This window comes from Sapajus apella, unplaced genomic scaffold (genome assembly GCF_009761245.1).
Source record: "Sapajus apella isolate SASKATOON/1434 unplaced genomic scaffold, GSC_monkey_1.0 scaffold86, whole genome shotgun sequence".
NCBI lineage: Eukaryota > Metazoa > Chordata > Mammalia > Primates > Cebidae > Sapajus > Sapajus apella.
Window position 1 is genome coordinate 4,305,045 of NW_022437026.1, and position 16,738 is coordinate 4,321,782.

The 16,738-nt window shown below is 51.5% G+C and overlaps 1 protein-coding gene across 3 annotated transcripts in view; it reads left to right on the forward strand.

The window, feature by feature from the left end:
• TEAD4 (TEA domain transcription factor 4) overlaps positions 1-16,738 on the forward strand; it is an 86,463-nt gene that overhangs the window by 40,092 nt on the left and 29,633 nt on the right. For all 3 annotated transcript variants that reach the window (XM_032254486.1, XM_032254484.1, XM_032254485.1), the window contains exon 2: positions 1,307-1,561. In XM_032254486.1, coding sequence (XP_032110377.1) covers positions 1,555-1,561 — 7 coding nt within the window. In that variant the 5' untranslated portion in view covers positions 1,307-1,554. The remainder of the gene's footprint in view (positions 1-1,306; positions 1,562-16,738) is intronic.

Below are 16,738 nucleotides of genomic sequence, written 5' to 3' on the forward strand. Positions count from 1 at the left end.
TTCGCTCTTGATACCCAGGCTGGAGTGCAATGGCGCGATCTCGGCTCACCGCAACCTCCGCCTCCTGGGTTCAGGCAATTCTCCTGCCTCAGCCTCCTGAGTCGCTGGGATTACAGGCACACGCCACCATGCCCAGCTCATTTTTTGTAGTTTTAGTAGAGACGGGGTTTCACCATGTTGACCAGGATGGTCTCGATCTCTTGACCTCGTGATCCACCCGCCTCAGCCTCCCAAAGTGCTGGGATTACAGGCTTGAGCCACCGCGCCCGGCCCAATTTTTTTTTTTTTAGTTAATTTTTTGTAGAGATGGGGTCCCTTTATATTGCCTAGACTGCTCTGAAACTCCTGGGCTCAAGGGATCCTTCTGCCTCCGCCTCCCAAAGTGCTGGGATTATAAGCCTGAGCCACTGTGCCTAACCTAATTGGCTGCTTTAGATACCTCATCAGTGGAACCTTGTATTGTTTCGGTAGTTTTGTAACTGGCTTATTTCACTCAGCATAATGTCTTCAAGGTCCATCTGTGCTGCAGCACGTGTCCAAGTTGCCTTCCTTTTTAACGCTCATATTTTGCTGTAAGTATAGACCACATTTTGTTCACCCATTCATCCATTGATGGGCACTTATGTTGCTTCTACCTTTTGGCTCTTGTGAGTAATGCTACCATGAACATGAGTGTACAAATATCTCTTGGAGATCCTGCTTTCAGTTTTTTTGGATATATATACCCAGATGTGAGGTCATATGGTCTTGCTCTGTCGCCCAGGCTGGAGTGCAGTGGCAGGATCTCGGCTTATTGCAAACTCTGCCTCCCAGATTGGAGCAACTCTGCTGCCTCAGCCTCCCAAGCTGGTCTCGAGCTCCGGACCTGAAGTGATCCGCCCACCTTGGCCTCTCACAGTGCTAGGATTGATTACAGGTGTGAGCCACCGTGCCCGGCCTGCACCGTTTTGCATTCCCATCAGCAGTACCCAGTATTTTGCATGCCTTCTGTCCCAGTGTTGATTTAATGTCTGCACATCCCCAGCACTGCATCCTTGTCTCCTGCTTCTCAGCCCTTGTCTGGGTTCCCAGAGCTTTCATATCAGGGAGTGCCTAGGTCGTTGTGCTCATTGGATAGATGGGAAGATGAGGTCTCCAGGGGAGAAATGACCTCTCCCAGACCCCAGGCCTGATTCACAGACCTTCCACTTCACGCTTTGCTTCCTGAGCAGCTGATTCGGGCTCTGGCACTCCCTGGAGTGCCTTCATCCCAGGGCCCCCGCAGTCCTTCCACTTCTCACTGGCGCTGTGGTTCCTGTCCCCACAGGTCCAACGGGTGCTCCTCCAAGCGGAGCCTTGGAGGGCAAGGCCGGCACCATTACCTCCAACGAGTGGAGCTCTCCCAACTCCCCCGAGGGGAGCAACGTCTCTGGGGGCAGTCAGGCACTGGACAAGCCCATCGACAATGATGCAGAGGGCGTGTGGAGCCCAGACATCGAGCAGAGTTTCCAGGAGGCCCTGGCCATCTACCCGCCCTGCGGCCGGCGCAAAATCATCCTGTCGGATGAGGGCAAGATGTACGGTAAGGAGCCCATCAGGTTCAGCCCTGGACCTGACGCTGAGGTAAGGGGCGGACACCCTAACCTCGGGGGTCCTGCCAGGCCACGGAGGGGGTGACCGCTTGGGGCTTCTTTGATTGGACACTGCTTTCTTCCTTCCTGGGTTCCCAAGGGATGGGGCTATCTTAGGAGAAGCCTTTGAGGGGGTGTGGAGGGTGGGGTCCCTGGGGGTGAGCAGCTGTGGGACTGAGAAACTTGGAAAGGGTGAGTCTGGGTGGGGTAGAACGTGCCTCCAGAGCAGGTGGGGAGCACCCCACAGGTTGTATCCCACAGGTTCCTGACCACCAGACTGTCCCCCCTTGGCTGTGAAGCATGCTCACTCATCCTCTCTTTCACTCATTCACTCACTCACTCATGCAGCAAACACATATCGAGCCTTCTGTGTGCCTGGTGTGGGTCAGGCAGGTCTAGTCCCAGCCTGTTGTCTGAGTTGTGGGGAATGTGAGCTCACAGATAGATACCTGTTCTACAACGCAGACTGGAGCACTCCTAGGAGAGGCAGGGTGCTGGACACCACTCCCCTAGGAAAGGCCCCCCCAACCCGGCAGAGGCTCCCCAGAAACGGCTTGATCTTCGTGTGTGGCTGGGGTTGCAGAACACAAGAGAAACTGTGCAGCGCCACATGGGAAGGACGGAGCATTTGGCATAGGGCTGCCGTGACTTTTGGAAAAAGACAAAAATTAGCTGGGTGTGGTATTTTCAGTAGAGACAGGGTTTTACCATGTTGGCCAGGCTGGTCTTGATCTCTTAATCTTGTGATCTGCCCGCCTCGGCTTCCCGAAGTTATGAGCCACTGCACCTGGCCAAATTTTTTTTTTTTTTTTTTTTAGACATGGTCTCCTCCCAGGCTGGAGCGCAGTGGCACAATCACAGCTCACTGTGGCCTCGACATCCTGGGCTCAAGCAATCCTCTTACCTCAGCCTCCTGAGTAGCTGGGACTAGGTGCATACGACCATGCCTGGCTAACTTTAAAATTTTTTATGGAGGCCGGGCGTGGTAACTCACTCCTACAATCCCAGCACTTTGGGAGGCCGAGGCAGGTGGATCGCTTGAGGTCAGAAGGCGAGGAGACCAGCCTGGCCAACATGGTGAAACCGTGTCTCTACTAAAAATACAAAAATTAGCCAGGTGTCAGGGTGGCCTGTGCCTGTAGTCCCAGCCGCTTGGGAGGCTGAGGCAGGAGAATCACTTTAACGCAGGAGGCAGAGGTGGTAGTGAGCCAAGATTGCACCACTGCACTCCAGTCTGGGCGACAGAGCAAGACTCTGTCTCAAAAGAAAAGTGAAAAACAAAAAAATAAATTTTTTATAGAGATGATGCCTCCCTGCCGTGAGAAGGTTGGTCTCAAACTCCTGGGCTTAAGCCATCCTCTTGCCTTGGCCTCCCAAAGTGGTGGGACTACAGGCATGAGCCACTTGCCCAGCCTTCCCTAGTTTTTGATTAAACTTACATTTAAGACTTTTAATATTTTTACAAAGTAAATATGGGTCACAGCTGTTCCATGTAGTTTTACATTTCTCTTCTCATACAACTTTTTGGTTTTCCTGGAGATAATGTTCTTGATTTCTTTCATTTGCTCACTTGTTTCTACCTCTATCATTAGTTTATCTTTAAACATTTCAGAAAAGGGAAAATTCTCACTCTTATTTTTTTTTCTTTTTTTAAGAGACACGGTGTTGCTGTGTCACCCAGGTGGGAGTGCAGTGGCACGGTCATATTTACTGCCTCGCTGCAGGCTCAGCCTCCTGAGCTCAAGAGGTCCTGCCACCTCGGTCTCCCGAGTAGGTAGGACTACAGCCAAGTATCACCATGCCTGGCTACTTTTTTTAGTTTTTGTGGAGATGGCGTCTTGCTCTGTTGCCCAGGCTGATCTCGAACTCCTGGGCCCAAGCGGTCCTGCCTGGGCCTCCCAAAGTGGTAGGATTACAGTAGTGAGCCACTGTATCTGGCCTAAAGTTCTTACTATGATCCAGTATACCAGGAGATCTAAGATTTTTTTTTTTTTTTGCCCTGGAAGTAAGCCTCCCCAAGGCCTCTGCCTTCCTGCTTTATTCTATACCAGATTCCCCCGTACCAGACCTGTTGCACAGCTTCCATCCTGGGGTTTTCTTTCTCTACATACTGTGAAGTCCCTTCCACTTCTACTCTTGAAAGTTTGCTTCTTACTTTTAGTGCCTGGGGAAGCATCATGGGGGAGACAGCTGTGTGTGTAGCACCTGGGGGTGCCTGGTGTTTTGGGTGCTTCACATAGGTTGTTCCCATTTAGCCAGGAGGGACACAGCCTCTGGGACCCCCAGGCTCTTTCTCCTGCTTTGGTGGAGGAGGGGATGGATATTGATTGTGAGCTTAGGTGTGGAATGAGAAAGGGCAGGGGGAGGGCAGGGGAGGGCAGCTTGGCTGGGGAGCCATGGTGTGTGCCCTGGCCCTTTACAGGGCACGTCTGTGTTCTTTAGAGGTAGAAATGGGCTGGAAAACCTAAGTGTGCACGAGGCATCCAGCAAGGGGCAAGGGTGGAGGGCGCTGCGGGCATCTGGAGGGCCTGTGGAGATGCCAGAACGTAGTAAATCAACAGATATCTGTAGAATTGAGCACCCCTGAGGACCAAAGGCTTTGAGTACCTGCTTTTTGGTGCTGTGTGTGTGTGTGTGTGTGTGTGTGTGTGTGAAAATATAAGTAACATTTTCCATTTTATTTTATTTATTTATTTATTTTTTTGAGACGGAGTTTCGCTCTTGTTACCCAGGCTGGAGTGCAATGGCGTGATCTCGGCTCACCACAACCTCCGCCTCCTGGGTTCAGGCAATTCTCCTGCCTCAGCCTCCTGAGTAGCTGGGATTACAGGCATGCACCACCATGCCCAGCTAATTTTTTGTATTTTTAGTAGAGACGGGGTTTCACCATGTTGACCAGGATGGTCTTGATCTCTTGACCTCGTGATCCACCCGCCTTGGCCTCCCAAAGTGCTGGGATTACAGGCTTGAGCCACCGTGCCCGGCCCATTTTAACCATTATAGTTTTCAGTTTATAATTGATGGCATTAAATATATTCCTATTGATAAACAGCTATCACTACCACCCATCACCAGAAATATTCCATTTCAAAGCAAAATTCTTTACCTTTTAAAGAGCAATTCCCCATTCTCGCCATCCTCCTCACCCTCCAGCCCTGGCAGCCACCGTTCTGCTTTCAATTTATAAGTTTGACTCCTTTAGTTACCTAATATAAGTGGAATCATACAACATTTGCCCTTTCGTGACTGGCTAATTTCACTTAGCACAAGGTCGTCAACGTTTACCTGTGTTGTAACCTAGGTCAGAGTCTCCTTCCTTTTCAAGGCGGAGTAATATTCCACTGTATAGACCACATCGTTTATCCATTCATCTGCTGACAGACATTTGGGTGGATGCTTAGTTTTATTTAGTTGTTATAGGTAGATGTTTCTGTCCCTGCTTCAGATATAAAGATATTGGGGTTGAGACTGTGACCAAGCCTGGGGAAGCACCAGGCTGTGGGTCTCTGGCAGGCCTTGGGCTGGAATTCTCTTTGGCAGGAGCGAAGCCGCTGTCTTGGGGAAGCAGACTGAAAACGGTTTGGCAAACCGTTCTGGCCATGTTGGCATCTCAGATGCTGCTCCTCCTCTGTGCTGAGACCCAGGGAGGGGCATAGGGTGGGGACAATCGGGGGTGCCTGGAGGAAGAGTGAGGAGGGGCAGAGGCGCTGCTTCACTGTGCTTCATGACATGTCAGCGCTCCCAGCCACTTTCGGTCCTTTCGAGGGTCCCTTCTAGGAGGAAGGAATGGCATCTCTGCTTGCAGATGCAGAACGGAAGTTCAGAGAAGCCAAGACTTTCTCCCAGTCTCTCAAGTCAGAAGTGGAGAGTGGGGCCTGAACCCAGTTCTCCTGCCTCCAGGCTTGGCACTCCTCTGTCAGCTGAAAGGCTTTGCTCCTCCCCTGCCTGGCCCTGGCTCCAGGTGGGTCAGGCCCTGGGCAGGGACCTGGAGGCTGCACTGCAGGCTCTGACAAGCACCGCCCAGCCCCCACAGCACCTGTCCTGCATGAGAAGAGGTCCTGCTGGGACCCGCTTACCCCGTCTCTTCTTACCAGTCCCAAGGCAGGACTGTGTGGGGCGTTGATGGAGGGCTCTTGGCAGGCAGAGCTGACCAGTCCGGCTGGGAGCTATAGATAGCTCTGAGCTCAGCCCCAGTGTGTGGGATGGGCCCTTGGGGAGGCGGAACAGGAGGCCGAGCTGAGAGCTGACTCAGACCTCAGCTCACTGTGGCTGCGTCCCTCCTGTCTTCTCATCTTCCCTTGGGGGACCTGTGCTTCCCATCCTCTGTGTACCCCAGCCCCATTCCGAGCCCCCAGGTGCTTCCAGCATCCCCAAGAGCGCTGGTCTTTTCTCCCCCCTCACCACCCTGCATCCAAAGGCCACCAGTCCCTTTCCAAGTGGGCCGGCCCGGTGGGGTATGGGTTAGGGCTGAGAGGATGCTTCCTGACCTGGGGACCTGGCCTTAGCTATTTGAGGACAGGGGTTAGGCCTGCTCTGAGCTCTGGCCACTGCACACCCAGCATAGGACACACTGACCAGGGCCGGCCAGGCAGACATGCAGATGACATACAAAGCAGCGCGACAGATTAACACCTGCTATTTCTGAGCTAAGTCTCCCACGCTTGTTGGCTCCAGCCCTCCCCTTGAGTACCTCTCACCCTCCTGGGCCGGCTCCTGGGCCCGGGGTGCTGGCCTTCTGTTCACGGCTGCTTCCATTTCTGCCCTGTCACTGTGTGACCCTCCCCCTGGCACAGCCAGCGCTGGCCACTCTGACCTCCTTTGGCCAGGCTTGCAGTCGGCCTAGCCTAGCATGCAGGTGGTGGGATTCAAGCGACTTCTCACCTCTTCTGTCTGCTTCCCGCCTTCTCTGCTTCTCACACTCAGTGCTGGCCGGCTCTGGGGGTTCCTCTGCATTCATCCCTTTCTGTCTGCTATGCTTCTCACCTTCCTGAGGTTGCTTTTGACTTCCCTGAGCCTTCCGCCTCTTCTTTTCCCTGCCTGTCTCTGCTTCGCCCCTCCTGTGTTCTCAGGTGGGCCATCCCTATCAGTCTCATTAAGTGCCACCCACCCCGTGCAGGTGGGGCTGAGGCCGTGTGGTCTCTGCTCCCCACGACTTAATGTTCTAATGAGAAGGGCAGGAGAAACTTCTTTGGACAGTTAGCCACCCAGGCAGACACTGGGGCTGTGCACAGCTTATATTAACCAGACGGCTGGGGTATCTTGGGAGTCTTCCTGAAGAAAGCAGAGCTGAGGGCAGGTGCTTGTCTTGGTCTGTTTTCTCTTGCTTATAACAGAATACCTGAAACTGGGTAATTTATAAAGAAAGAGTTTATTCCTTGCAGTTACAGAGGCTGGGAAGCCCAAGGTCGAGGGGCTGCATCTGTGAGGACCTTTGTGCTTCGGGGACTCTGCAGAGTCCTGAGGTAGTGCAGGCATTCTGTGGCAAGGGGCCAAGTGTGCGTGTTCACGCCTCTTCCTCTAAGATAGCCACCAGTCCCACTCCCGTGCTAGCCCGCTAGTGCATTAATCCTTGAGTGGATGACTCCATCATGAGGGCAGTGCCCTCAGGGCGCCATCACTCCTAAAGGCCCCACCTGTCAATATGGCCACATTAGGCATTCAACATGAATTTTGGAGGGACAAATAATCCAACCGTAGCAGTGCTCCAGGCAAGGGGGAGGAGAGAGTGTGAGCATTGACCTAGAGGCAGGATGTTGCGTGGTGCGTTTGGGGGTCCCTGGTGGAGGATCTGGGCAAAGCACTGTTGATTCATCAGACTGTCACAGGTGAAGGGATCCCCTCATTTTGTGGATGAGTCACACAGCTAATAAGAGGCAGAGCTGGGACCAGACTCAGGCAGACTCTTTTCACAAAGGTGGTGGGACAGAAGTCAGGAAGTCTCACCTGGGCTCCTGCCCCCACTTCTTCACTGTGGCCTCATTACTGGGATTCTCTGCTCCTCTTTGCTTTGTTGCCCAATGGGTTTCCAGCTGCTCCCGTGCTCCTCCCTATGGCCTATGACACTGATTCTAGGCGCCTGGAGGCCTGATGACGGGAGCCTACGTTCAAATGTCTTCTGCCCCTGAGAGCCGGTGTGACTTTGGGCAAGTTATTTAACCTCTCTGGGCTTCATTTCCCTTTTGTAAAGTGGGGGTCATAATACCACTACCTTGGAGGGGGGAGTGTTTTGGTTTTATTTATTTTATTGTGGAAAAATACACATTATGTAAAATTTACCATTTAAGCCATTTTTACGTGTACAGGTCAGTGGCATTAAGTACATTTCACTTTTTTAATGCGTCCATCGCCAACACCCATTTCCAGAACTTTTCCATCATCTCAAATAGAGATTTTGGGCCAGGCGTGGTGGCTCACACCTGTAATCTCAGCGCTTTGGGAGGCTGAGGTGGGTGGATCATGAGGTCAGGAGTTCAAGACCAGCCTGACCAATATAGTGAAACCCCATCTCTACTAAAAATACAAAAATTAGGCCGGGCACTGTGGTTCACACCTGTAATCCTAGCACTTTGGAAGGCCGAGGGGGGCAGATCACAAGATCAGGTGTTTGAGACCAGCCTGACCAACATGGTGAAACCTCATCTCTATTAAACATACAGAAATTAGCTGGGCATGGTGGCACATGCCTGTATTCCCAGCTACTGAGGAGGCTGAGGCAGGAGAATTGCTAGAACTGGGGAGGTGGAAGTTGCAGTGAGCCAAGGTTATACCACTGTACTCCAGCCTGGGCAACAGAGTGAGACTCTGTCTCAAAAAAATATATATCAGCCGGGATGGTGGCATGCGCCTGTAGTCCTGAGCTACTCAGAGGTTGCAGTGGCTTGAACCCAGGAGGCAGAGGTTGCAGTGAGCCAAGATCATGCCACTGCACTCCAGCCAGATCCTGTCTCAACAAAAAAAAAAAAGAAAAGAAATTCTGTACCCATTAAACAATAATTCCCCATTTCCCTCTGTACCTAGCCCCTGGTAACCTGTTTGATTTTCTCTCTCTACGATTTGCCTATTCTAGGCATCTCATAGAAGTGGAATCAGTCCGGGCGCAGTGGCTCATGCCTGTAATCCCAGCACTTTGGGAGGACAAGGCCGGCAAATCACGAGGTCAGGAATTCGAGACCAGCCTAGCCAACACGGTGAAACCCCGTCTCTACTGAAAATACAAAGTTAGAGGCGTATGCCTATAATCCCAGCTACTCTGGAGACTGAGGCAGGAGACTCTCTTAAACCCAGGAGGCAGAGGTTGCAGTGAGCTGAGATCATGCCACTGCACTCCAGCGTAGGCAACAGAGCTAGACTCCATCTCAAAAAAAAAAAAAAAAAAAATGGAATCAGGCTAGGTGTGGTGGCTCACGCCTATAATCCCAGCACTTTGGGAGGCCAGTGGCCAGAGGTGGGCGGATCCCTTGAGGTCAGGAGTTCGAGACCAGCCTGGCCAACATGGTGAAACCCTGTCTCTACTAAAAATACAAAATTACAAAGTTAACTGGGTGTGGTGGTGCACACCTGTAATCCAACTACTTGGGAGGCTAAGGCACAAGAATCACTTGAAACCGGGAGGCGGCGGTTGCAGAGAGTTGAGATCACGCCACTGCATTCCATCCAGGGTGACAGAGTGAGTCTCTGTCTCAAGAAAAAAAAAAAAAAAAAGTGGAATAATACAATATTTGCCTTTTTATGTCTGGCTTATTTCACTTGGCATAAATCCTTAAGGTTCATCTATGTTGTAGCGTGTGTCAGAATTTCCTTCCTTTTTAAGGCTGAGTAATATTCCATTGTATGGATAGACTGCATCTTGTTTATCTGTTCACCTGTGAATAGACATTCGTGTTGACCGCTGTGACTAATACCGCGATGAACATTGGTGTACAGGTATCTATTTGAGTTCTCCTTTCAGTTCTTGTGGGATTGGAATTGCTAGCTCATGTGGTAATTTTATGTTTAAGTTTCTGAGGAACCACCAAACTATTTTCCACAGCAGCTGCATCATTTTACATTCCCACCAGCAACGAACAAAGGTTCTAATTTCTGTACATCCTCACCAACACTTGTTATTTTCTAGTTTTTGGATCATAGCCATCTTAGTGGGTGTGAAGTGCTATTTTGTGGTTTTGATTTGCATTTCCCTAATGATTAGCGTTGTGGAGTGTCTTTTCATGAGGTTAATGGAAGAAGACATTGCCTTCCAGTGTTGTAGTAGGATGAGAGCATACAGTAGGTGCCAAATGCACAGCACAGCTCCTGCCCTCAGGGAGCTCACACTGTGGTGGGGTCACAGGACTAGGACGAGACTGAGACAGGTATGGGCACGCCCTCTTGGGTGGGGAGCAGGGCAAGCATCTTGAGGCTTCCTGGGGCTGCGAAGCCTAGCTGATTTCACCAGAAGCCTCTGAGCCCTCCAGGGACAATGGTGGGAACAGCTAGAATGTCAGGCCCAGTTGCTGCCTTCTCAGGCTTCGGTCAGAAGTTCCTTCTCCACAAGCCTCCTCCTCCAGCCCCAGGTGTTTAAGGCTTCAGTTGATCCCTGCCCCCCTCCCCCACTGCAGCCCCCGCTTCCAGGCCTTTGGGGGTTAGGGTGGGGCAGAGAGGATGGACCCAGCCTCCTCTCCCTGAGCCCCAGCCTGCAGGCACGCAGTGTGGCTGGCTCACTCCACCGGAGGCCTACAGTGAACCAAAGATCTCCACGGGCACTTCCACCTGCTCTTGGGTGGGGAGGCTTGGGCCCTCAGATCCTCAGTCCTTTTCAAGTCTGAAAGCTAATAGCATTCTTTATAACAGGCCTTTGTTAACAATATTAACAATCATCACTAATCTTAGTTGGCCCTCTGCTGGGTGGCGGGTGCTTTACTTACTCCATGTCATTTAATAGTTTATGACCTAGGGGGTGGGCCGCCATGGAGAGAGGGGGCTCAGCTCAGAGGAAATGAGATACAGAAATGACCTAGCCCAGCCAGGATTTTGCAGCTGAGGTAATGATTTGAGTGGTACTATGTGACGGAGGTAGCCTGTGTGAGGCTGGGTGTGGGGCTAGGAGAAAGCAAAGATCCTTTGTGGACGCTGCATCAGGAATGCTCCACCCTCAGTCTTTAGGCCAAGGCTCCCATTTCTCTATGGGCAGCCTTCGCCCCTGGTGGGGTGGGGCCGTGGGTGTGAGCTGGGGGCTGTTGGACACATGTGCACTGACAGATGGGCCCACAGGCTGGCAGGGGCGTCCTTCCCAGCCCCACCCAGGCCTGCCCTGGGGTTGGCTGAGGCCACCTGCCACATTGCAATGCGCAGCTGCCCGACTGGCCTCCTCCTTCCTCAGCCTGTGATCTCAGCCACCAGAGGGAGAAGACCTGCAGTTATGCAGCTAGGGGCAGAGCTGGGACAAGGACGAGCCCCTCCCACTACCACCACCTCTGCTGAGTGCTTTACGAGTTTCTCAGCGCCATGGCCCTTCCTTGCCTGCCTTCGCTGTGGTTCCCACACTCTACTGTAGGCCCATGCCCCCTCTCCCTTCCGCACTTGCGCCTGACTGTGGGAGCCTCCCAGTGTCTACATGATCCAGGACACATTGGCTGCCCCCAGCCCTGGGTACCACTGTCCACGAGTGATAGGCAGGACCTCAGGTCCAAATAGTCGGATCTCCCTCCAGGACCTTGCTTCATGCAGAGACTTAGGAATTGGGGGATCGATCCAAAGGGAAGGGGCAGCTTTGTCCCTTTCGAGGAAGCTCAGCCCTGTCGGGGGAGCACATCCCCAGGTGAAGCAGCCAGCATGTACTAGTCTCAAAGCACTGGGGACAGCCTTAGAAAACATACCTTCCCGTGGTGCCTGGGACACTAGCAAGCCATGAGACTGTGAGACCGTGAATAAGTCATTTCCCCTCTCTGGGCTTCCATTTCATCTTCATCAGGCTAACCAGGACCTCTGAGGTCACCTGGTCCAGCTCTGCTTCTAAGAGAAGTGGCCTCCAATTCCATGTTGCTTAGGAGTGGTACCATGCTGCAGTCACAGATGGGCACTGGCACCAGACTGTATGGACCCGAATCTCAGCCACATGCTTGCCTGTGACCCTGAAGAAATTTCTCAACCTCACCATGCCTCAGTTTCCCTGTCTATAGCATGGATGACAGTACCACCCTCATGGAGCTGTTGTGAGGATCGAAAGGGTGAATACAGATACAGCTGTCACAGGATACATATCCGTATCCACACAGATATTTGCTCTGATGAGGTGTGCAGCAAGTGTTCATTGTCATAACATTGTCACGGGAGTGACAGACCACAGCAGCTCCCTCGGTATGTAAAACCTGGATTAGATGCCAGCTGGCCTAGAGGCAGTGGAATGGCCGCTTTGACCTCTGGAGCACCCACAGTAGCAGGAAGGAAGCTGCTTGGTTCCCCTAGGCTCACACACCCACAGACACCTACAGTTCGCTCCCCGTCAGGGGAATCCTCAACTGCCGGCCTCACTCCTGACCAGCACAGTGAGGCCAGAGGGTCTGAGATGAGCCAGCAAGGGAGAGGAGGAGGAAGCTCCACAGACAGCCAGGGAAAAAGCACAACGTTGACAAGTGCAAACCTGGAGGACAGTATGCTAAGTGAAATATGCTGGGCACGGAAGGACGAATGCTGAGTCTCACTTAGAGGTGGAATCTAAAACAGTGGTGCTCACAGCAGCACAGAGTAGAATGGTGGTTACCGGAGGCTGGGGTAGGAGAAGTGGAGAAATGTGGGTCAAATAATACAGTTTCAGTTAGATGGGGAAATGTTTAGGTTTTGTTTTTCTATTTTTTTTTTTTTTTTTTGTGTGTGTTGTTTTGTTTTGAGACAGGGTCTTACTCTCCCAGGCAGGAGTGCAGTGGTGCGATCACAGCTCACTGCAGTGTCAATCTCCTGGACTCAAGTGATCCTCCTGCCTCAGCTTCCTGAGTAGCTGGGACTACAGGCATGCACCACCACACCTGGCTAATTTTTTATTTTTATTTTGTGTAGAGATGGGGTGGGGTCTTACTATGCTGCCCAGGCGAATCTTGAATTCCTGGGCTCAGGGGATCTTCCTGCCTTGGTCTCCCAAAGTGCTGGGATTATAGGTGTGAGTCATGACACCCAGTCAGGGAGGAATGTTTTTGGAGACCTATTCCCCAGCGTGGTGACTACAGTGAATAATAACGTATTGCATTTTTCAAAAGTGCTAAGAGAGTAAATTTTATGTGCACATGATGAAAAATGACAGGTATTTGAAATGATGGGTATATTAGCTTGATTTAATCATTCCACATTGTATGCATATATCATAACATCACTTTATACCCCACAAATACACTTTGAGCATTCTAAATGTGAAAATCCAAAATCTGAAATACTCCAAAGTTCAAAACTTTTTGAGTACTAACGTGACACTCAAAGGAGATGCTCATTGGCCCATTTTGGATTTTGGATTTTAGGTTTAGGGATGCTCAACTGGTAAGAATATAATGCGGATACCCCCCCAAATCTGAAAAGACCGAAAATCTGGAATACTCCTGGTTCCAAGCATTTTTAGATAAGGGCTGTTCAACCAGTATGTACAGTTTTAAAAAGAAAGAAAAAAATGCAAAGATGGGCCAAGCTTGGTGGCTAACACCTGTAATCCCAGCACTTTGGGAGGTCAAGGTGGGCAGATTACTTGAGGTCAGGAGTTCAAAACCAGCCTGGCCAACATGGTGAAATCCTGTCTCTACTAAAAATATAAAAATTAGCCAGTTGTGGTGGTGCACACCTGTTACTTCACCTGTTATTTCAGCTACTTGGAAGGCTGAGGTGGGAGAATCACTTGAACCTGGGAGGCAGAAGTTGCAGTGAGCTGAGATCACGCCAGCCGCACTCCGGCCTGGGCAACAGAGTGAGACTCCATTTCAAAAAAAGAAAAATAAAAGAAGATGGCTGAGCCTGCCTTAGCCCCTTGGTGCAGCTCCTGTCCTGCCCCTCACTAGCCTCTCGCCCAAGGCTCAGATGGCCTTTCTGGCAACAGAGCCTAGTGCCTTGTGGCAGAGGGTGAGGGTAGTTGTGGGCTGTGCAGGGGCTTCTTGCATAGACTGAGTCCTCTGTGATGTTTGGGGTGAGGGTTTCAGCTGATGGGGGGCTGGGGTCACCCCTTTGCAGCCTGCTCATCACAGGCTGCAAAGGAAGCAGCACTGTTAGGGGGTGGTCCTGCCTGGTTTCTGAGAGGAGGTTCCATTAACTAAGTATCCTCGCTGGGCCACCGTATTTGAACACCTGAGCCAAGAGTCATACCAGGGCAGTTATTCCTAGATCTGTCCATCGTCCCCAAAGGTTTTTAACCTAATTTTGTATTTTTAAAATTATTTTTCTCAAAGAAGGCTTCCCAATTTCTTTCCTTTATTTCTTTTCTTCTGAGATGGAGTTTCGCTCTTGTTCCCCAGGCAGGAGTGTAATGGCATTATCTCGGCTCACTGCAACCTCCACCTCCTGGGTTCAAGCGATTCTCCTGCCTCAGCCTCCTGAGTAGCTGGGATTACAGGCATGCGCCACTATGCCCAGCTAATTTTGTATTTTTTAGTAGAGACGGGGGTTTCTCTGTGTTGGTCAGGCTGGTCTCAAACTCCTGACCTCAAGTGATCCACCCGCTTTGGCCTCCCAAAATGCTGGGATTACAGGCGTGAGCCAGTACGCCCAGCCAAACTTTCTAATTTCTAAATGTCTTAGCTTCACAAAAGTCTGGGTTTGCTCGTGTACAGAAAAATTCAGTGAGACAAGGATAGGACAGCACTTTGAAAGTTATGTCGGACTAATCAGAAGTAAAAGGTTATTTGCATTTATTTAACTCACCCCTTTGTCTTAAAATAGTTACAGGATACCTGACCAACATCTTAACATTCATTCCCTCGTCATTCAGGCAGCAAGTATTTATTGAGAGCCTACAATGTGCAGGCAGTTTTCTGGGTGTTGAGTATAAATAAGTGAATAAGTCCATGTGAATCGGGATTCTTGGCCTATTTATTCTGATGGGGATGGGGGCACAGACAGTACTGTATGCTAGAAGGTGCCATGGAGCAAAGTAAAGGCAGTGGGAAGTGTCAGGGTGGGCAGGTAGGGGTATGATTTCAGCCCTCAGTGGGGTGGTCGGGGAAGAGAGAGAATGGCAGCCAAGGGATGCAGGTGGTGGGGGCCTCTGGGGCAGTGTTCCCTGGAGGAGAAGCAGGAAGTGCAAGGACCTTGGTGGGGCAGGTGTGGGCCTGGTGTTCCAGGACAGCAAGAAGTTTAGGATGGAGCAGGTGAACTAGATCAGAGAGGTGACTGAACTGGCGTGGCCAGATCCTGCAGGGGTTTCCAGGCTGCTGGAAACTTGGACACTGTTAATCTGAGGGAGATGGAAGCCATTGGAGGGCTTTTGAATTTTGATAGGGTCACTGTGGCCGCTCTTAGAGCATAGACTGGGAGCAGGGAGTGCAGGTGGAAGGCAGTGATCCTCATCCAAGCCAGAGATGACAGGAGCTTGGACCCTGGAGGGTTTGGTGGTGCACAGTGGCTGAATTCGGGATACGTTTTGGAGGTAGAGCTACGCCGGACCCATTCATTCAACATATAGGTGCCAGGTATTGGAGATGCAGACTTGAACAGAGGTATAGTCTCTCCCTTTGAGCTGCTGAGAGTCTAACAAGGAAAGACAGACACGGGTAACTGATGAGCACATAACCTGTGTGCAAGGGACGGGCCGTAGGAGCAACAAAGAACTGTATCCCAGATGGTCTTTAAAGTGTCCCTGCCATCCCATCCCTCCTGCTGTCCACCACCAGCGCCATCACTACCTTGCAGCTCTTGGGAACCTCTCTTCCCCCATCATGGTTTTCTTTGCCCCCGGACTAGTCTCTGAGCTGAGTTACCCACGTGGGCCTAAAGCATGTTCATTTTACAGAAAAGGAAACTGAGCCACAGAGTGTTCTCACTGAGTCAATGTTGAGGTCTGTTTCCTGCATTTGTAGAGATTTGGAAAAATCTGGAGGAAAAACCTTAAAGGAACTAGATTTAAGAAGAGAAGGCTGAGTTAAAGTCCTTAAAGGGAAGAGACTTGCCATGCTCCCAAAGCTCATTTGCGGAGCTGCCAGGTTCTAGCCCAGCTCCCCAGCTCTCAGCTCTGTGGTCCTAGTTCCCTGAGCCACCGGTGATGACTTAGACCCGAGAGGTCGCATGAGTGCCTTTAGTTAGACCTAGAGTAGAACGGTTGGCCATTCACTAGACCGCCAAAGCATTTTCCTAGAAAGCTTTGAGAGGAGACATCTTGTGGACTCAGGGTTTTAGGTGTAGATCAGCCCACAGACAATGTCCCCAGACTCTGATTCTCCCCTCCCCCCTTCCTCCAACACAGACAAGGCAGTGGTCCCAGGCCAGCAAACCTTTTCTGGCAAACAATACCTCTGGAGAGTGGCCTCTTAATTTGGCCTTGGCATTGGGGAAAGGTCAGCTGGGGGGGCCAGCCTGGCCTTGGCTGTACACTGTGGTTACAACCCAGGTGGCAGGCAGCACACTCCCCTCACCTCCCCTGGCATCAGCAGCTTCCTCCCATGGACCGACAAGCTCTCCAGGCTCCGCAGGACAAGGCAGGCTGGCGGCTGCTCCCTCTGATCCCCTAAGGTGGAGCAAGAGGTGACAGCGTCCCGATTCAAAGCCTCTTGCTCTGCCTCTTCTCACCTGATGCTTTTCTGTATGATCTAACACTATCCAGGGGTCAAGGGCCACCTGAGGGCTTGCCTGACCACCCATCCCAAGCTGGCCCCTGGTCCTCTGGACACGTCCCTGTCTGAAGCACCCATGGACTCCATTGTGTGGACACATACTGCCCCTGAGCTAGGTGACACTTTGAAATCAGGACCCCTTTCATCATCTTTTTCAATACTGGAAGCCATGGGCACTCCTGGGGGTTTTCCAGGATGCTTCAGGCTCGGCAGCAGTCCCTCGGGAGCCGGGCCCATGGGGAGCACTCAGCCTTGCTGTTGAGGTGTCTGAGTCAGCCATGAGGCTGCACATGTGCACTGACTGGCTTTTCTTCATGAGCAAACGGGCTCAGGCCTCCTCTCCGGGGACTCAGTGTT